Source organism: Oncorhynchus clarkii, chromosome 6, assembly GCF_045791955.1.
Source record: "Oncorhynchus clarkii lewisi isolate Uvic-CL-2024 chromosome 6, UVic_Ocla_1.0, whole genome shotgun sequence".
Lineage (NCBI taxonomy): Eukaryota > Metazoa > Chordata > Actinopteri > Salmoniformes > Salmonidae > Oncorhynchus > Oncorhynchus clarkii.
In genome coordinates, this window is record NC_092152.1 from 72,784,013 (window position 1) to 72,806,204 (window position 22,192).

At 43.2% G+C, this 22,192-nt stretch overlaps 1 protein-coding gene across 1 annotated transcript in view; it reads left to right on the plus strand.

The window, feature by feature from the left end:
- LOC139411582 (switch-associated protein 70-like) overlaps positions 1-17,991 on the plus strand; it is a 33,781-nt gene extending 15,790 nt beyond the window's left edge. The window contains exons 8-12 of the mRNA XM_071158129.1: positions 13,873-13,980; positions 14,347-14,513; positions 16,464-16,662; positions 17,118-17,214; positions 17,390-17,991. Coding sequence (XP_071014230.1) covers positions 13,873-13,980; positions 14,347-14,513; positions 16,464-16,662; positions 17,118-17,214; positions 17,390-17,508 — 690 coding nt within the window. The 3' untranslated portion in view covers positions 17,509-17,991. The remainder of the gene's footprint in view (positions 1-13,872; positions 13,981-14,346; positions 14,514-16,463; positions 16,663-17,117; positions 17,215-17,389) is intronic.
- Positions 17,992-22,192: the final 4,201 nt, after the last annotated feature.

Consider the following 22,192-nt stretch of genomic DNA (forward strand, 5'->3'; position numbering starts at 1 on the left):
ATATATATATATATATATATATATATATATATAGGCCTACCGTTTCATAATATTTCCCCTAATGTTATTAGCCTACCTCCTCTTTCTCTCTCTATTGTTGCTTCATTTCTTCCTCTCTTTCAATAGTTAAATAAAGTACGTTTCATAGTCCTTATCGTCATCATTCTAATGACATCCTTGAATAATATAGGACTAGAATTAGATGCACACGGCTTTCACTTCTCTTCATGAAGATTGAATGGTTATGGCTCTGAATAAGTAACTGCTATTGCCTAACTGGGTTCTATTGGCTGCTGTATTTAACATTCAGCAAACAAGGGCTTGCATCCCTCTTCGAATAGTCTATTGGTATAAGAAATGCAAAAAGAATGTGTGTCCAGCAATTTAACAGTTCCATTTCACGCCATGCTGTTCATGTAAATCATTTATTATAATTTCATGTTTTTTCGCAGTTATTTATCCTTGGAAAAGGGAGAGGTTTTGGGCGGTAAATCCATGTAAATCTCGGTAACCGGTTTCCCGCCATTCAACCCTATATATGCAAATATATGCAAAAAAATTGGATAAATTGTTATTTGGCCTTACTGCTATTAGCCCATACAAATGCATTGAATAACAGATTCACTAAATGGAACAACGGATAGTCCCCACCAAAAAATCGAAAGGACGTTTGTTCTGAAGTGTTTGTCCTATATCTGAGAGAGATAAGAAAAATCAGTAAACATTAGTATATATATATTTCTTTACATGTATTTAACGCACTAAACAGTCTCCATATATACAGTACATCCATGACATTTTTTCAACTGGTACTGGGGGACCTTCAGAAGAGTCTTGTGAGGCCTGTGGGCGTCCTAGAGCAGAAAAATAGTTTATATGCCAAAACTTTCGGACGCTACAGATGATTTTGTGAGAAGCCCGATTTTTTTTAGATGTCTCATTGTCTGACCGCTCTAGCTTTGTCAGCTTTCACCTCAGATGCGGAAGTGCAACATAGGCGGATGCGGTGGATTGAAACTCATCCAATGCATTATGCTAATTAGATTTCCATGGGGCTCAGACATCAACCTTAGGGGGTTAATCTGTTTGACTCAGAGTGATGAATTTTGGCCCACATGCTCAGGGATATGAGTCTAGCTAACCCAAGCAATATCTCAGACACCACTGACCCGATTTTGACTAAAATGGGTGAATGATTCATCTTGCCATAGAGATCCGTAATTTATAAAATTACACTGATTGGCCCAAGGGGGTTGCTGCATCATTCGTGGGGGACGACATGTTTCCTGTTGCCTTGTTTTTCATTAGATCTGAGAAGAGGGGGAAAAGCACTTATGCAAACGTAGCTGGCTCAGGGACACCTGTGAAAGAGCTGATGCCTGTATTCCGGTGCTGGTCTGCTGGTTATTTAGATCTGTCTGACTACCCACTTCCCCCTTTGCACCAGCATCTGGAGGCCCAGCTTTTCTTCTAATGCATCATTCTTTTCTACTCAAGTTCTCAACTCAAATCCTGTGTAGCTCAGTTTTTAGAGCATGGCGCTTGCAACACCAGGGGTGAGGGTTTGATTCCCAAGGGGGTGGGGGAGTATGAAAATATATGTAAGTTGCTCTGGATAAGAGCATCTGCTAAATGACTAAAATGTCAAACAAAATCAGATCAACTACCACGGTTCAATTGTTTAAATATTATTTTGTTGCTGTATTGTCACAATTATAAAGGATAAACATATGATAAAGGGGTCCGATAAGTCTAATGAGTGTAGCTGTCCCACTGAAAAGCAATATCAGATTTTTCTCCTTTAGACCAAACTTAAAGGCAAGTTCCTTTTAAAGGTAACCTTTAGGTGAGCGTGTAAAGGCTGAATTAATACTGTCACGTTGACTCAAAGCGAATGCACTTTTTTAATTACTCTGCCATTTTTAAAGCCATGTCCACCCCGTCCTTGATTTTTCCTAAATAACACACGGTTGTTGTTAGAATCTTATTATCACAAACATCATTTGTGTTATAAGCCATTTTAAGAGGACATTCCCCCCTGCCCCTCATTCACCGCCAGTCATTCACTGGCAGTCAGCCTGCGAGGCAGATGATAGCCCCTCGAAACTACTATATAAAATATACATGTAAATTCTATTAATTTATTCTGCAGCATGACAACGACCCCAAACATACAGCGAAAGTCATTAAGAACTATCTCAGCGTAAAGAAGAACAAGGAGTCCTTCCTGGAAGGGATGGAATGGCCCCCACAGAGCCCTGATCTCAACACCATCAAGTCTGTCTGGGATTACATGAAGAGAGAGAAGGACCTGAGGCTGCCTAAATCCACAGAAGAACTGTGGTTAGTTCTCCAAGATGTTTGGCCCAACCTACCAGCCGAGTTCCTTCAAAAACTGTGTGCAAGTGTACTTAGAAGAATTTATGCTGTTTTGAATATTGATTTGATGTAGATTTTTCTTCTGTTCACTCACTTTGCATTTTGTTAATTGATAATATATAATATGTCTATTTTTGAAAGCATTTTTACTTGACAGCATTTTTTCACATTTGCCTAAAACTTTTGCACAATACTGTACATAATTTTTTCAAACCTTTATATAACTAGCCAAGTCAGTTAAGAACAAATTCTTATTTCCAATGACAGCCTACCCAAGCCAAACCCGGGCCAATTGCGCGCCGCCCTATGGGATTCCCAATCACGGCCAGATGTTATACAGCCTGGATTTGAACCAGGGACTGTAGTGATGATGCCTTTTGCACCGAGATGCAGTGCCTTAGACCACTGCGCCACTCAGGGGCAGTATGGCAGGGCTGAAAAGTGCTGAAAAGTGACCGGTAGCAGGAATATATAAATGCTTATGGTAATATACTAATGGTAATATATTCATGTAAACAGGAGTAATAATGACCAGTAGCAGAATAAATGGATAAATACTTATGGTAATGGAAATCAATAATCAATGAACAGCAGCGTAGTGGTAGTAATACATATTTACACAGAGGCAGGGGAAGGAGAGCCTACAGAGTCACAAGCAGGTAGTTTTGATGTCTATATATGTATTATAGTATCAGAAAGAGCAGATTCTGCAGTTTCTAAATCATATATCCTTGTTAAACAACCCCTAAAAAATGACCCCTTGAGCTCGATTTCAAAATATAATATAATATAATAATTACAGTGCCTTGCGAAAGTATTCGGCCCCCTTGAACTTTGCGACCTTTTGCCACATTTCAGGCTTCAAACATAAAGATATAAAACTGTATTTTTTTGTGAAGAATCAACAACAAGTGGGACACAATCATGAAGTGGAACGACATTTATTGGATATTTCAAACTTTTTTAACAAATCAAAAACTGAAAAATTGGGCGTGCAAAATTATTCAGCCCCTTTACTTTCAGTGCAGCAAACTCTCTCCAGAAGTTCAGTGAGGATCTCTGAATGATCCAATGTTGACCTAAATGACTAATGATGATAAATACAATCCACCTGTGTGTAATCAAGTCTCCGTATAAATGCACCTGCACTGTGATAGTCTCAGAGGTCCGTTAAAAGCGCAGAGAGCATCATGAAGAACAAGGAACACACCAGGCAGGTCCGAGATACTGTTGTGAAGAAGTTTAAAGCCGGATTTGGATACAAAAAGATTTCCCAAGCTTTAAACATCCCAAGGAACTCTGTGCAAGCGATAATATTGAAATGGAAGGAGTATCAGACCACTGCAAATCTACCAAGACCTGGCCGTCCCTCTAAACTTTCAGCTCATACAAGGAGAAGACTGATCAGAGATGCAGCCAAGAGGCCCATGATCACTCTGGATGAACTGCAGAGATCTACAGCTGAGGTGGGAGACTCTGTCCATAGGACAACAATCAGTCGTATATTGCACAAATCTGGCCTTTATGGAAGAGTGGCAAGAAGAAAGCCATTTCTTAAAGATATCCATAAAAAGTGTCGGTTAAAGTTTGCCACAAGCCACCTGGGAGACACACCAAACATGTGGAAGAAGGTGCTCTGGTCAGATGAAACCAAAATTGAACTTTTTGGCAACAATGCAAAACGTTATGTTTGGCGTAAAAGCAACACAGCTGAACACACCATCCCCACTGTCAAACATGGTGGTGGCAGCATCATGGTTTGGGCCTGCTTTTCTTCAGCAGGGACAGGGAAGATGGTTAAAATTGATGGGAAGATGGATGGAGCCAAATACAGGACCATTCTGGAAGAAAACCTGATGGAGTCTGCAAAAGACCTGAGACTAGGACGGAGATTTGTCTTCCAACAAGACAATGATCCAAAACATAAAGCAAAATCTACAGTCAAAGTCCAGACCTGAATCCAATCGAGAATCTGTGGAAAGAACTGAAAACTGCTGTTCACAAATGCTCTCCATCCAACCTCACTGAGCTCGAGCTGTTTTGCAAGGAGGAATGGGAAAACATTTCAGTCTCTCGATGTGCAAAACTGATAGAGACATACCCCAAGCGACTTACAGCTGTAATCGCAGCAAAAGGTGGCGCTACAAAGTATTAACTTAAGGGGGCTGAATAATTTTGCACGCCCAATTGTTTAGTTTTTGATTTGTTAAAAAAGTTTGAAATATCCAATAAATGTCGTTCCACTTCATGATTGTGTCCCACTTGTTGTTGATTCTTCACAAATAAATACAGTTTTATATCTTTATGTTTGAAGCCTGAAATGTGGCAAAAGGTCGCAAAGTTCAAGGGGGCCGAATACTTTCGCAAGGCACTGTAAGATGAGTAATGTAGGGTATGTAAACATAAAAGTGCCATTGTTTAAAGTGGCTAGTGATACATGTATTACATCAAAATGGCAAGATGCAGTAGATGGTATAGGGTACAGTATATACATATGAGATGAGTAATGTAGTGAATGTAAACATTATATGAAGTGGCATTGTTTAAAGTGGCTAGTGATACATTTTTGCATCAATTTTTCCATTATTAAAGTGGCTGGAGTTGAGTCAGTATGTTGGCAGCAGCCACTCAATGTTAGTGGTGGCTGTTTAACAGTCTGATGGCCTTGAGATAGAAGCTGTTTTTCAGTCTCTCGGTCCCTGCTTTGATGCACCTGTTCTGACCTCGCCTTCTGGATGATAGCGGGGTGAACAGGCAGTGGCTCGGGTGGTTGTTGTCCTTGATGATCTTTATGGCCTTCCTGTGACATCGGGTGGTGTAGGTGTCCTGGAGGGCAGGTAGTTTGCCCCCGGTGATGCGTTGTGCCGACCTCACTACCCTCTGGAGAACCTTACGGTTGTGGGCAGAGCAGTTGCCATACCAGGTGGTGATACAGCCCGACAGTATGCTCTCAATTGTGCATCTGTAAAAGTTGCTTTTGGTGACAAGCCAAATTTATTCAGCCTCCTGAGGTTGAAGAGGCGCTGCTGCGCCTTCTTCACCACGCTGTCTGTGTGGGTGGACCAATTCAGCTTGTCCGTGATGTGTACGCCGAGGAACTTTCTACCCTCTCCACTACTGTCCCATCGATGTGGATAGGTTGGTTCTCCCTCTGCTGTTTCCTGAAGTCCACGATCATCTCCTTTGTTTTGTTGACGTTGAGTGTGAGGTTATTTTCCTGACACCACACTCCGAGGGCCCTCGCCTCCTCCCTGTAGGCTGTCTCGTCGTTGTTGGTAATCAAGCCTACCACTGTAGTGTCGTCTGCAAACTTGATGATTGAGTTGGAGGTGTGCATGGCCACGCAGTCGTGAGTGAACAGGGAGTACAGGAGAGGGCTCAGAACGCACCCTTGTGGGGCCCCAGTGTTGAGGATCAGCGGGGTGGAGATGTTGTTACCTACCCTCACCACCTGGGGGCGGCCCGTCAGGAAGTCCAGGACCCAGTTGCACAGGGCGGGGTCGAGACCCAGGGTCTCGAGTTTGATGATGAGTTTGGAGGGTACTATGGTGTTATGAGCTGTGCTGATGAACAGCATTCTCACATAGATATTCCTCTTGTCCAGATGGGTTAGGGCAGTGTTCAGTGTGGTTGCGATTGCGTCGTCTGTGGACCTATTGGGGCGGTAAGCAAATTGGAGTGGGTCTAGGGTGTCAGGTAGGGTGGAGGTGGTGTGGTCCTTGACTAGTCTTTCAAAGCACTTCATGATGACGGAAGTGAGTGCTACGGGGCGGTAGTCGTTTAGCTCAGTTACCTTAGCTTTCTTGGAAACAGGAACAATGGTGGCCCTCTTGAAGCATGTGGGAACAGCAGACTGGGATAAGGATTGATTGAATATGTCCGTAAACACACCAGCCAGCTGGTCTGCGCATGCTCTGAGGACGCGGCTGGCGATGCCGTCTGGGCCTGCAGCCTTGCGAGGGTTAACATGTTTAAATGTTTTACTCACGTCGGCTGCAGTGAAGGAGAGTCCACAGGTTTTGCTGGCGGGCCGTGTCAGTGGCACTGTATTGTCCTCAAAGCGAGCAAAGAAGTTGTTTAGTCTATTTGGGAGCAAGACATCATGGTCCGCAACGGGGCTGGTTTTCCTTTTGTAATCCGTGATTGACTGTAGACCCTGCCACATACCTCTTGTGTCTGAGCCATTGAGTTGCGACTCTACTTTGTCTCTATACTGACGCTTAGCTTGTTTGATTGCCTTGTGGAGGGAATAGCTACACTGTTTGTATTTGTCATATTTCCGGTCACCTTGCCCTGGGTAAAAGCAGTGGTTTGCGCTTTCAGTTTTGCGCGAATGCTGCCATCAATCCACGATTTCTGGTTTGAGAATGTTTTAATAGTTGCTGTGGGTACGACATCGCTGATACACTTGCTAATAAACTCGCTCATCGAATCAGCGTATTCGTCAATGTTGTTGTTTGACGCAGTGCGGAACATATCCCAATCCACGTGATCAAAGTCATCTTGAAGCGTGGAATCAGATTGGTCGGACCAGCGTTGAACAGACCTGAGCGCGGGAGCTTCCTGTTTTAGTCTCTGTCTATAGGCTGGGAGCAACAAAATGGAGTCGTGGGACTAGGAACGCGAAACTAGGCGGCCATCTCTGTCGGCACCGGAAGTAATCTTTAGCCAGAATTAACGCACAACGACTATACCACTTAGCTAAGAATTATTTGTATAATCAAGTCAATAAATGTTAGGTAGAGGGCGGAGCTAGCATGTTGGAGTGAACGGCTGTGCGTGAGAGGCTCCTGCAACTTTTTTGCGAAATAATCTAATTTAACCTACTTTATGGCACTTTTTACAACAAACGTTTCTTTCTAATACAAGATTGTAACTTTTTATATGAAAATGCCGAGTAATAAGCGACCAAAGGACAATAAATCCACAGCGGAGGCCTACTCCCCACTAAACAACGAGACAGACGTGGCGGGAGGCACATGCAACAACGTGACACTTACAGAACTTACCCGGGCTTTGGGGGAGCTACGTGTTGCTATAGCTGAGGATCTTAAGGCCACTATTGCTGAACTGGACACCAAAATCGAGAGCATCATTCGAACGGTCGCTTCGCATGGCCAGAGTATTGTGGACCTTGAGAAAGCTTCTGAATTCAACGCTGGTAGGATCGACGAGTTAGAGAAGCTATGCACGTCATTGCAGGATACTGTGCAGAGGCTTTCTGTGAAAGTGGTGGACCTGGAGGGCCGATCCAGACGTAATAACCTTCGCGTTGTTGGTCTGGCAGAGGGGGTAGAGGCGGGCTCTCGCCCCACCGACTTCTTCGCCAAGCTATTGAAGGATGCAATGGGATCGGATGTTTTGGATTCGGATCCCCAGCTGGACCGCGCACATCGCTCCCTTGTCCCAGTGCCTGGACCGGGCCAACGTCCTCGCCCAGTAATCATCTGTTGTCACAGTTTCAAGACCAAGGATCTTATCCTGCGTGAAGCTCGAATGAGGGGCAACCTGTCACGTAAAGGGCATCCATTCCGTGTATATGAGGATTATGCGCCCGATGTGGCAAAGCATCGCGACGACTACAGAGATGTCATGACCAAACTCTACAAACTCCATCTTCGCCCAGCCTTACTCTTCCCTGCAAGACTAAGAAGTTTTGGACGCAGAGAAGTTTATCCGGGGATATACACCAATCCCCCCGTACAGGTTAGAGTGCCTTGTTATTGCGTGTTAGGGTCTGCTCATGGACTCGAATCCATACTATACCATATTGGGTGAAAACGTATTAAACGGGCTCAACAAGGGCTACCGAACATGTAAGACGCTGAGCAGACCAATGGATGGCGGTCAGAGATCTCAATTAACGTTACATTCACTTTCATCCCGGCTGTGCTCAGCGATTCATATTTTTTACTTCCAGGTTTGATCACTGACACCTTCGGACGGATATACTTATATTCCCCCACTTTTGTTTTGTTTCGTTATTTATTTTACAATCCTTACATTATTCTTACTACCATACCATTTATTTATTGCTTGCAGGGGACTGGGGGTGATGGTTGGGAGGGGGCAGACACCTGGTTAGCAAGTTGATGTTTTGTGCCGTTCTGCCTTTGTCTGGCCGTGGGCCTCTCTCCCGTGGGCCTCTCAGCCCTCTGTAGTTCTTATGTTTGTCTAGGTGTGCGTACATATAATTACTAGTTGCACTTTATTACTATTTTCTCTTAGCATTTTAGTATTATGTATGTGTATATTTTAAATCAGTGTAGATTGTTATTCTGGGGTATGAATGTTTGTATGTGTATATGTGCAGATGGATGTATATACATATTCTTTAAATATATATTTTTATATATGATTTTTTTTGTGTGGGTATGTATACATACATATATGTATGTGTGTGTATGTGTATGTGTGTATGCATATGTGTATGTATATATAGGTATATATAGGTATGTGTATGTATATGTGTATATATATGTGTATGTGTGTGTGTGTATGTGTGTGTGTATATGTGTGTATGTATGTGTGTATGTATATGTGTGATACATATATATATATATATATATATATATATATATATATATATATATATGTATATATATGTATGTGTATATATGTGTATGTGTGTATATATGTATATATTTTTATTTATTTTTTATTAAACTTTTTTTTTTTAATGGGGGGAACGTTTAATTTAACAAATCCTTGTTCCGATCTCCTGACCCACAGTATGTAAAGGTACGGCTGACTATGTCGGTTGCGGATGGTTTATTTTTTGACCGGCAGTGCTTAGCAATATAATCTTGAGGCTATATCTTGCTTATCTCTGGGATTGACCCAGGATGACGCTTAAATGCGCAATATGTTTAAGTTGCAACTTATTCTGTTTAGGTTTATTAGATGCTAACTGAACACTTAACTCGCGGGAGCCTCCTCAGTTCATATGTTAGTAGAAGTTCTAGGATAGTGAGAGGTGAACGTATAGTTGGGATTTCATTTTTGTTTTACCTCTTGTTCGAGGTCGCGCCGTGCTTTTTTGGCATCGGCCAGACAATGTGTTTATTATTTTTATTTTTACTTTTTTTTCTCTCCTGTTTGTGCATGCCTGTTAAATGTGGGTTGATGGGGGGGGGGGGGGTAAGTGTTGGGGAAATTAGGGGAACAGGGTGGGAAGTAAAGGTGCTTGCAGGGGGGGGAGGGGTGGGTTGGATACTGCTCGGGTGTAGGTGCTACATATGCTGATCGTGATGGTTTGGTGCACTTTCTTACCTTTTTATCAAGTTACATGGTATGCAGGCCACCACAGGAACTACAAACGAGAGGAGGGCGGGGCTTACATTTACTTCCTGGAATGTCAAGGGTTTAAACGAACCAATTAAGAGGGGCAAGGTCCTAGCCCACTTGAAAGCACTCTCGTCTGATATTATATTTTTGCAAGAAACCCATCTGAAGAATAACTCTCATAGCAGACTTAAGTGTAGGTGGGTGGGGAAAGTGTATCACTCTAACTTCTCTGCCAAAACAAGAGGCACAGCGATTCTGGTACGGAAAGGAATTCCCTTTCTACATAAAACCACTATTGCGGATAAAGAGGGTCGGTATGTGATCGCAATAGGAGAAATCCACTCTATCTCAGTAACTCTACTAAATATCTATGGGCCAAACATTGACAACCCCTCTTTTTTCAAAAGAGTCCTTGCCCTGATTCCAGATATCTCCCATACTAACCTGGTCATTGGAGGGGACCTTAACTGTGTGCTAGACCAATATTTGGATAGATCCTCTACCCGGCGAACCCCTACCTCCTATTCAAGCGAATTCTTGAATACCTACATAAAAAATTCAAACTTATTTGATATATGGAGGATCGCTAACCCTATGGGTAGGGAATACTCCTTTTACTCTCATGTTCACAAGGTTTACACTCGAATTGACTACTTTTTGTTGGATGCTAGACTACTCCCCTATACCTGTAATGTGAGGTATCATGATATTATAATCTCGGACCACAGTCCACTCACCTTCTCCCTGAGATTGGGTGACATTGTACCGAACGAGAGGGTCTGGAGGTTGAATCCTCAGCTCCTCACAGAACCAACATTCTGTGAATATCTTAAAGACCAAATTACATTTTTCTTTGATACCAATGACAACACAGAGACCTCCTCAGCATTATTGTGGGAAACACTGAAGGCTTATCTGAGAGGCTGTATCATCTCCTTTCAGGCTGCCAGGAGTAGGCAAAACAGAGGAAAACTGGAAGAACTGGAGGGACAAATTCACTTACTGGATAGGGAGAATGCTAGCCACCCATCTATGGAGAAACATAAAAAAATTACCTCTTTAAAATTTGAATATAATCGGATTCTCTCAGCTAAAATTGCTAAATCTTTTCTCTATGCCAAGCAAAAATATTTTGAGTTTGGTGACAAACCACACAAATTACTCGCCAGACAACTTCGAAAAAATGTGAGCGACCGAATGATTCACAGGGTTAAATCTGCATCTGGGGAATTACTCTCTTCCCCCAAAGACATCAATGACAGATTCCGGCAGTTTTATGAGACTATATACATCTAAAGCGGATCCTAACCCCTTAATTATGAAAACATTTTTGGAGGACTGTAATCTTCCTGCCCTGAACCAGGAAGATTCTAACTTCCTGAATAAGGAAATATCTCTTGATGAAATTCGAGAAACAATTAAATCTCTAAAGAGTGGCAAGACCCCGGGCCCAGATGGATACCCTGGTGAATTATATAAAACATTCAGCAACATGCTCTCTCCCTACCTGCACAAAATGTTGGTTCAGGCCAATGAGGATAGAGCTCTCCCTTCTACTTTGGACGAAGCGTTCATTACAATTATACATAAGAAGGGTAAAGATCCAGACCAATATCTCTCCTTAATACAGACCAAAAGATTTGAGCAAAAACTCTGGCTAACAGGCTTAGCACTTTAATTGGCTTTATCCCTAACAGAAACTCATTCTTCAACCTCAGGCGCCTCTTCAATATTATGTATTCTCAAAGGTTACCCAACGTGGACCTTGCCGTCATATCTCTTGACGCCGAAAAGGCCTTTGACCAAGTTGAGTGGCCCTATCTATTCAAGGTCCTACAGAAATGTAATATTGGAGATAGGTTCATAAATTGGATCCAGCTTTTATATAGGAACCCTTGTGCCATAATACTCACTAACCAATCAGTGTCGCCCCGATTTAACCTCAACAGGGGGAGGGAGGGTTGTGCGCTGTCGCCTATGCTCTTCGCCCTAATTATCGAACCGCTCGCTCAGACGATTAGATCTCATGCAGCAATACACGGCTATAATACTAAAGATACTCTAAATAAGATCTCCCTATATGCAGATGACATCCTCCTCTATGTAACAGAACCCCAGGCTAGTATCCCAGCTATTCTTGATGTGATCAATTTGTTTGGTACCTTCTCGGGTACAGAATAAATTGGAACAAGAGTGAATTAATGCCCATACGGTCGCAAAATACCTCCTGGCTAGAACATCTCCCATTTAAGTTATCTTCAGAAAAATTTACCTACCTAGGAATTGTAGTTACCAAACAATACTCCTTACTATTTAAAGAGAATTTCCCCTCTCTGATACAAAAACTCAAAGCAAACATACTATTTTGGAGAACTCTCCCAATTTCTCTGCTCGGAAGAATTAATGCCATTAAAATGGTCTTCCTCCCACAACTGCTCTACCTATATCAGAACATCCCAGTATTCATACCTAAATCCTTTCATAAACAACTGGACTCAATTATCAATCCTTTCATCTGGGATTATAAAACACACAGGATAGGGAAAAAACACCTCTGTAAATCCAAGATGGAAGGAGGATTGTCTCTCCCAAATTTTATATTTTATTACTGGGCCGCTAACCTCCGCGTTGTTACGTTTCTGTTGGATGACGTACTTCCGGCATCCAGCTGGCTTAGTATGGAGCGTGAGGAGTGTCACCCCTTCTCTATTGGCGCTGTGATTTTGTCGCCTGTCAATCTGGAGATGTCACTTTATTGTAACAATCCTATTATACATAGCACAGTCCGAATCTGGAAGCAAATTAAAGTCCACTTTGAGCTTAGACCAATGTCATTCATGCTCCCTGTCGCCAGGAATCCCTCCTTTGCCCCTTCTAACCTTGATAACACCTTTGAGCGATGGGGAAAGTTGGGGATAAGTACCATAGGGGATTTATACATAGAAGGGACCTTTGCTTCCTTTGAGTTGCTGAGGGAAACTTATAATCTTCCCAGAAGTAATTTTTTCAGATACAGAGACTACGTTAGAAAACACCTCCCAACATTTGGGAATGCTAAACCTTCCATGTTTGACGGATGCATAAAAATATGCCCCACCTCAGATAAACTGATATCGCGTCTATATGATGCTTTTCAATCTGTTAGCACACCTTCTACAGATGCCATCAAGGCAAAATGGGAGGAAGAACTAGGGACTGACATCTCGGTGGCAGACTGGGAAGAGAGCTTGGAGTATATCCACACATGCTCCATTAATTCCAGACATCGTCTCATACAATTCAAGGTATTACACAGATTACACTATTCCAAAACTAAACTGCATAGGATATTTCCTGACACATCACCTACATGTGATAAATGTCAGGCTGCGCATGGTACACTACTCCACTGCTTTGCCCTATGCTCTAGCTTGCATGGTTATTGGTGTGGAATTTTTGGGATCCTCTCTGAAGTTTTGGAGACTTCAATAGATCCAGACCCGCTTCTGATAATCCTGGGAGTATCTGAGTCCCTAATCGGATTAACCAACCCCCAAAAACAACTAATCTCGTACGGTCTCATTTCGGCAAAAAAACTAATCTTGTTGTTTTGGAAAAGGAGGGAAGCGCCCTCTACCAAATTATGGCTCAGTGAATTGGCAAACACTGTACACTTAGAAAGAATTAGATATATTCTGAACAATAAATTATCAACATTTGATCAAATCTGGCAGCCTTTCCTCTCCTACTTGGACGAGTCGGCGCTGTGAATTTGTACTTATTAACGCACTCTCAATTGTAATATTTTAATCTACCTTTGGGCAGCATGTGCTGGCCCTGCCACCCGAGCAGTTGGGAAGGGGGGGGGGAGAGGGAATAGGGGGGAATAGGGGGGAATAGGGGGGGGGGGGGGGGGGGACGGACATCTTCCCTCTTTCTTTCTACGTGTCCTTGTTTTGTATGTCGTGTTTTGTATTATTTGTTCTGCACCCAGAACTCTGGGTCTTGTTGTTCCTGTATGCTCTTTTATGGCTAGATAAGAATTGTATACCATTCTTGTGTGTGTTTAATAAAAAATATTTGAAAAAAATAAATAAATGTTAGGTAGTTATTTAGATAGCAGATAGTTAATAAACTGCCTGGCAAGTTCGATGTATTAGTAGCCAACTAACATTAGGCTTTTCAAGTGTTAAGTGTTAAGGCTTCCTCTCCCTTGGCTTCTGACAGAAACTGGAGGAGGCAGCGGCCACAGCGACTCTGGAGGAGCAGAGGAGAAAACAGAACCAGACTGACCTGCAGGACCGCTACAGAACAGACCTGGAGAGAGAGAAAATGGTAACCAACCACAAAGCTACACTCTAGATCTGTTCCAGGAAGTTAATACTCAGAATCACTGCAACAACGTATTACTCAGCAAGACTTTTCTCATGACTTTGAATCATTGCGTTTGATGTATAACCAAGTATTATTACTATTAATATTACTATTACTCACAGTATGAGTATTATTTATGGAGTTATCTGGGAAAATCTACACTAAACATAATTGATTGTCATATGCACAGCACATGCTACTTTGTACTGTGGTGGTGTGTGTGTGCACGTGTGTGTGCACGTGTGTGTGCACGTGTGTGTGCGTGTGTGCATTCTTATCTGTGTCCAGATTATCATATCAACCTGTGTGTCCATTGTCCCCTGTCAGGTTCGTCAGCAGATGGAGGAGCAGGTGGCCCAGAAGTCCAGTGAGTTGGAGCAGTACCTGCAGCGTGTCAGGGAGCTGGAGGACATGTACCACCGCCTGGAGGATGCACTAGAGGATGAGAGACAGGCCAGGCAGGATGAGGAGATCATGCGCAAACTACAGACCAGGTTAGACGCAACACACACTTGACACACTCATAGACAGTAGCCTTACACTGAGTGTACAAGACATTAGGAACACCTTTCTAATATTGAGTTGCTTTCCCTTTTGCCCTCATATTTATCTAATTAACTAACTGTTTAATTGTTACACAATTAAATTAATCATGTAGCAATGAACTAATTAGGATCTGGGGCACCACGAGAGTGGTTCTTTAAAGCGTTACCATCTCCCGAATTAAACTCTGAAAGGTCTTTACCTATCATATCTATAAACAGTCAACTTATTAATCATAACCTCATATCCTCATAATATCATATCATCATTCTGAGCAGTTGTAACCTCCTTGCATCTGCAAAAACCTGAGCCTTAATTATGATTCAGTACTACACAAATTGGTTTAATTATTTATTTACTAGCTAATTAAATGAGAACACAGGATAAACACACACACTCTGCACCGGTTATTATCCCCAGCGGAATGACAACAACATGGATGCTTGTTAAAGAAGAGATGGAGAGAGAAGGACAGAGACACTTAACACTGCCACATTCATACTACTCTCACCTACAATAACCATATACTTTGCACACGAACCGCCGCCCGCTTTGAGCTAGACATCATGAATGCATTTACGTGAAATGCCTGGGTTCGCCAGGGATCTCTCACTAAACGGGGCAGCCTTGAAAAGGGTGTTGGGCCTTTTTTTGTCGAAAATGATTCAAACAACTCTTCTACTCTTGTCCTTCTTCGTAGTTGTCCGGTATCTGGGGACTTGTTGTGTAGTCCTGAACAGAACTACAGAGTTGATTTCCCTTCCATTCACTCTTGAAGATACTTCTTTGAAGATAGGCTAGCCAGCTGTATCACTGGTTTCCCAGTGGGGGGATGAGAGTAACGTAATATGATGGTTTGAGCAGAGTAACAGGATGGTCCTACTTAAACTCGCTTTCGAAGATACTTTACTTAGGACAGCTAAACAGCTGTTCCAGTGATTGTCCTGGAGGTGAGTATCATCTACACCTCGTGTTGAGATTCAAAGTTCAAACCATTTTAAACATGTAGTTGCTGCTTCACACTTTTTCTGGTCCAATGTGTTTTTTTCTTAACCCATCATTTATACCTTTTGCTCGAAAGGTATAAGGTATAAGGTTCCGGCAGGCAGGCACGCTCCCTGACCTCACTCTGGGGCGATGATTACTCACTGTGCAATGTTTTGGAAAACAAGGATCTCTTATAACTTCTCAAATCACATCCCTCTCTTAACAAAAAAACACATAATTTTCCATATTACATGCACAACCCATAGTATGGAAACTTCTTCCATGTGGTATGTATACTTTCCAAGTTACAGTATTTCCTTCATAAAATTTTTAAGGACATCACAAAACAACAAACAAAATGACACTTTCCATGTTAGAAATATTGTTCCAGTATTCACTTTTTAACGTGTTGACCTTGAAAAGGTCTGTTGAGACAAAGAACATTCCTTTGGTGAATTTGGAGAGCGCAAGCCTGGATCTTCTCCCTTGATTTACAACAGGACGTGAGTGTCAATCCCCACTAGTTATTTACTCCCCCATCTACGGGTGAAATGGGGTCTGATTGATGTTATTCATTGTAAACCTGATCTGACCTATTTGGATTCTCATGGTTGGTCATGACAAAGGGATCCTAGCTTTCATCTGGATTCACCTGGTCAGTCTTTGTCATGGAAAGAGCAGGTGTTTCTAATGTTTTGTACACTCAGTGTTCGTGCACAGGTTAAAGGTAGTACACTATATAGGGAAAATGGTGCCATGTGGTACACAACTTCACACACAGATGTAGTGTACATTATCACACAAAAACAGTGTATCAGTAGGCTGTGTATAGATGTTAACGTTCACATTCTCAGGCTTGTTTGAGTCTGTCTGTGATTGGTTCATGTGGTGTGTCTGTTTCTGCATGTACACAGGCTTCTGGAGGAGGAGTCAGCCAAGCGGGTGGAGCTGGAGCAAATCCACCAGCAGCAGCAGAGAGCCATCTCCCAGACCCAGGCTGAGAAGCAGGAGCTGGAGAGTGAGCGGCTGGCCAAGGAGATGGCCCTGCAGGCAGCCATGTTGCAGCTGGAGAGACTTGAGAGAGAGAGGCACGGAGCGCTGGAGCAGTACGAGGTCAGAGAACAACACCCTGTGTTTCAATATGGCTGTTAGTAGGGACCATGTCCACTATTAACACTTCACTTAAAGTAAGGTGTTGCCGGGACATTTCATAAACAAGATTAAAACAAATTTGGCAGGAAGTACTTCCTTTTGACCTATATGTCTGTGAGCAACTACTTGTCTTTATTCAGCTGAAGATAGTGTTGAGTCAGTGGAAGGCTGCCTGAAACAGACAGTCCGTCCCTGGCACCAAACGTGCCTTCTTCTCGAATTACTCCTCTGTCAACTGTTGACACAACACAAAACTATCATAGAGGTCTCTTCTTGCACTCTGTTGCCATCTAGTGGTGATTTCACTGAGAACTGTCTCTACTTCAAGAACAACAGCATAACTTATTTATTACTTAAAGGGACTTGGCCATCATTGAGATATATGGATAAACTATGTGTGTGTGTTTGTGTTACAGGAGGTGAGAATGAAACTGGAGCAGGCAGCTAATAAGACCAAGAGCTGGAAGGACAAGGTGGCCAAGCATGAGGGACTGGTCCGTCTCATCCAGCCAGGTAAGTAAGAATGAGAGGCCAACATCACCATAGTAGAATGTCATCCACTGCATGTTCATGTTCTGTTCTGTTCTCCTCTCCATACTCATATTACAATGCTATTCATGTCTTTGTTCTATTGATCTATTGTTTTAATACAGTCTGTGATGTTTTCTTTCTCCTTCTGTCTGTGAAGGTGATAAAGGACCACAGAGGATGACTAACTGGGGCCCAGCAGCCTTCACAGACACTGAGCTGGACCTGAGGAAGAAGTCCTGGCAGGAGAGGAAGAACCACAACCAGTCAGCCCAGTAGACTAGAGATGGTGCTTCTTACCTGATGGTCCAGACATCTTACTGTGATCGTGTAACATCACGATACTGTTGTCATATTGTTGTTGAGAATTAACTAATGTGTACGGTTGCAAAATTCCTGAAACTTTCCCAAAATGTCCAGGATCTGCAGAAATCCAGATTGCTGGATTCTGGATTTCCTGCTTATTTTCTCCTAATTCTGTGAATCTTCTAACCAGGATATCTGGAATTTTGCAACCCTACTAATGTGCCAATGCTTTGACATTCCAAGTGTTTCACCATTCTGTGGTCTGATAAGTCTTTAACCAGGAAATAGAGCTGTAGATATTCAGTGAATAATATGTTAAACTTATTTTTTTAAATAATGTCATGAGAAAGTAATACGATTTAAAGTAATAAGATAAAAGTAATAAGATGTTTTCTATTTAAAATGCCAACGCATAAGTAGTGTATCTTATAAAATATATTTAAAGACATTTCTTTATACTGTTGCTGTCTGTTTTATTGGATGAGAGATGTGAGAATTATATGTGTTAGAATAGGCGAGTAGTGAATGGGGTTAGATATACTATATCCAAAAAATAAATATGGCATGTATATATGACTCTGGGTTAGATATGCTCAGCCTTGATTTATATATTTGATACATTTCATTCAAAATGTTTTTTTTTCAATCTAACCATTTAAAATGTAATTTCCTGGTTTGCCTGTGGGAACTGTGGAACCTTCAGTAATATTCCTATGAAAGACTTGGCCAATGCCCTCTTGTGGTTTCATGAGTTAAAGCATCTGTTTACGGCTCTGCTGTAACTCACAGTAATATTATACTGTGGTGGGCCGGGAGTTACTATAGATACCTTGAACCGCTTGAGTCCATAGCTATAGTTCCCCTTGTATTGTAGTCAGGTAAAGTTCAATTTAACCAACATATGCAAGTGTGAGCTGACCTCTGAGCTCGTGTGTGTAATAGTGAATGTTGGTGCAGTGAGAACTTCTGAGATCTGACTGCAGGGATGGAACTGCTGGGATCTAGTGTTTCTCTGCGGACTCTGAGCTGTGTTATATTCTCTCTGGGGGAACCATGGCCCTGGAATGGGATTCATTTTCTCTCTCTTGGGGCCCTAGGTCCTGCTTAATTCCACTCTCCACTACATCTCAGCCTAGCGCTGCAGATTTCTGTAATGGATGTTCTGCAGAGCTTCAAAGAGCTGGCTTGGCCATCTGTTTGTCTGTCTGAATCTGTCCTGGCAGGCTGAGGTCCAGCTCTCTCTCTCTCTCTCTCTCTCTCTGAGCCAGCCTGACCAAACCACCCCAACCATGTGTGACTGATAGTGACACCCTCTCCTCATTCATAAACCTGTGGTTTTCATTACAATAACGTCCTACTTTGTGTCATGTCGAAACAAATACAATCTGATTTTCTTATTTCTTTGGGGCCAAATCCTGCTTTTGATTTGCTAAGGTGTGTGTGTGTGTATGTGTGAGTGAGTGAGCATGTTCTCCTCACATCTGGAGCTCACTACTGTAGGTCTAGGTCTTCTAGACTTTGTACAAAAACAGTCAGTCGTGACTAAGTTGGAGTATGAGGAGATCTGTGCAGACTTCTACCAGCCCTTTCCTTTATGAGAGCTTGGACAAACAATTATGATGATTAATAAATGCTACAGCACGAGCACACCCCCTCATGCCCGGACTCGCACTCTCGTCCACCCTGCTCGGGTTGCGCAGTGAGCTGACTTCACAGAGTGGTCTGGTCAGAGGGCTCGCCCTGGGCGGCCGCAGAACAAAGTCATGTCGATGGGAGGAGACAGGAGACCTGACCGCTCGGAGTGTGGAACCAAAGGCCTGTCTGTCAGGATGGAGAAACACTCCAAGCAAACATGTAAACATCACAACAACCCCATCACACTGGCACGACAGGCATGCTGCAGCATGATACACATAGTAAATCATTTTCATAAAACAGGATTTCTCCCTTTAGGCATATTCTTCTCTTCAGGAAAGACTCAAGGATTAAACATCTTAATATAACTAAGCCCTAAGAACAAAAATACAAGTAAGCATAGCTGAAGTAACACAATCCATCAAAGACTCCAGACAGAATTGTTCCAGACCAACCCAGTTCAGAGTGCCTCTCCATGTAAACAAAGAGCTGGGCAGGCTTAAACAAAAACACATGAGACATACTTGATTCTATTGTAGCTATCTCTCTTGTTGTTGCTCCAGTAATTGGGCTTTCCAGCCTTTTTTTTGTGCTGAATATATATTTTTCCATTCAACTGTTTTATTTCATTGTGGAGAAATCTGCTGTTTTGTAGGTATGTGAAGTGACTTCCATCCTCACTGACAGACTTGAGACTCTGAGACCTGAAAACACCAGGCTCCACACCTCATCTACAGTCTACCAGTAGAAGGTTGGTTGAGGTATGAAAAGAACCAATTTGACTCATACTGCATTTACATTTTAAACATTTAGCAGACGCAATTATCCAAAGCCACGTTCAGTTAGGCGTTACTCTCTGTCAAATTAAATACGTGTTTTGTCTTTGAGGAGGAGAATTATATGAGTTGAGAATGAGGCTTTTGAGAACTGTTAAAGAAGGAATTTTAACAGGAATGACTTCAAATCCTGGAAGGTTGTTTCTTGGTGTCCTGGATTGTCCTGAGTAACACTGTCAATAAGGGTGTCTGCCAACTCTTAAGCCACAACCCTCAACACTGAGCATTCCATCCACCACTTCCTGTTTACTAGCTCTGACAAATGGCCCAGTGCCACTCCTCCTCCCTCTCTTCTACTTCCATTTTCTCCTCTTCTTCTTTCCTTTCCTCCTCTCCAAGAACTTAGTCTCTCTCATCTGCCACCCATTGTCCTCCTCCTCCTCCTCCCATCTCACTCCTCCTCCTCATCCCCCCTTCCCTCTTTCCCTTCTCTCTCTCCTCCTCCAACACAAGAAGTTCCTTAGTCTCTCTATCTCCAGTTTGCTCTCCTCCCTCTCCATTTTCCTCAATGAAAGAACCACAAATAAGTTGGTTAAGGGTTTTAAATCTGCTCTTCAATCTGCATCTTGCCTTGAGCCAATTACTCCTGTGTGAAAAGTAACTAATTGACCCAAATCATTCTTGTGACATAACAGGAAGGGAAGTGAAGACCGGTGATGAGGCAGGTACACGAGGTGTGGTAAAGGTTGAATTAAACTGTTAATTACTTTTATGCTGCATCCACTTTAAAGGAAAGTGTTTGTAAAGAGTGTGACTTGCATACATTTGGCCACCCACATGAGCTAGTCAGGGCCAGCCCTAGCCTTTTGGGGGCCCTAAGCAAGATTTGGTTTGCCGGCCATGACAATAACCTCCCAGCCCCTCAACCTCAGAGAGGCTGCCCAGAAGTTACTCCCGCAGTGTGGAGAACTATGTGGTTGATTTCCGCATGTTGGCTGCCGAGAGTGCCTGGGACCCGGAATCCCAGTTCAACACGTTCCTTCATGGATTATCGGTTTAGGTTAAATACGAGCTTGCAGCCCAGGAGCTGCCTACGGATCTTGACTCGCTCATCGCCTTGACCATCCGGATCGATGGGTGGCCACAGGAACGTAGGAGGGAAAGGAGGTCTGATTCCTGTCCCACTCGATCGCCCAAGGCTCCCACCTTGCCTCCGAGGAATCCAGGAAGTCCACGGCGTTTATGTCCCGGAGAGAATCCGAGGTTACCCGAATTCCCCCGAGAGTCTCTGAAGTCTGCCGCCTAGCCTCTTCCGGAGCCGATGCAACTCGGCAGAGCTAGGCTGTCTCCAGCCGAACATTTACGCAGATTTAACACCAAGAGTTGTCTGTATTGCGGGACTACCGGTCATTACGTGTCTACCTATCCATTAAAAGACCAGGCTCATCAGTAGGTACGAGTACTCTGCTGGGCCATATGGATAATTGTTCTATTCCCCTTACTCACACCCCTCTCCATGCCATCCTGCTGTTGGGCAACCAGTCGAAATCTCTCCGAGTTCTCATTGACTCTGGGGCCGATGAGAGTTTCATGGACTCTACCCTGGTGTCAGAGTTGGACATCCCCACTCAGCCCCTCTCCATTCCCATGGACGTTAGTGTGCTGGATAGGCGCTCTATAGGCAGTCACCCACAATACTACTATCAACCTGCGAGTGTCAGGGAACCACAGTGAGTCAATGTAGTTCATGCTCATCAAGTCAGGTCCTCAGGTTCACGTTTTATTGGGGTTTTATTGGGGTTTTCTTGGGTCCAGCAACACAATCCCCTTATCAACTGGACTGCTGGTGCTATCATGGGCTGGAGCCCGTTCTGCTACACCCATTGCCTGAAGTCGGCGCAGCCTGCCCCGGGATGTCTTCCTGTGGGCTCGGAAGAAGCCTCGGACCTCTCCGCCGTTCCTGCGGAGTACCAGGACCTCTGGGAGGTTTTCAGCAAGGCCCGGGCCACTTCGCTTCCTCCACATCGACCCTATGACTGTGGGATCGACCCCCCTCGAGGGGGCATGTGCACATGTGCTCACTATGGGCATGATGCATCTGATGGCTCTCATCACTCTTTATCAGTGACATCAACCTGCCTTCTGGGTGATAAGAGCCTGACCAGGTCCTGAGGTTCTGCTATGTGTCTGTGGTTCTCCTCTCCCAGCATGTTGCTGTGTCCTACACATGTACCAGATGTAATATC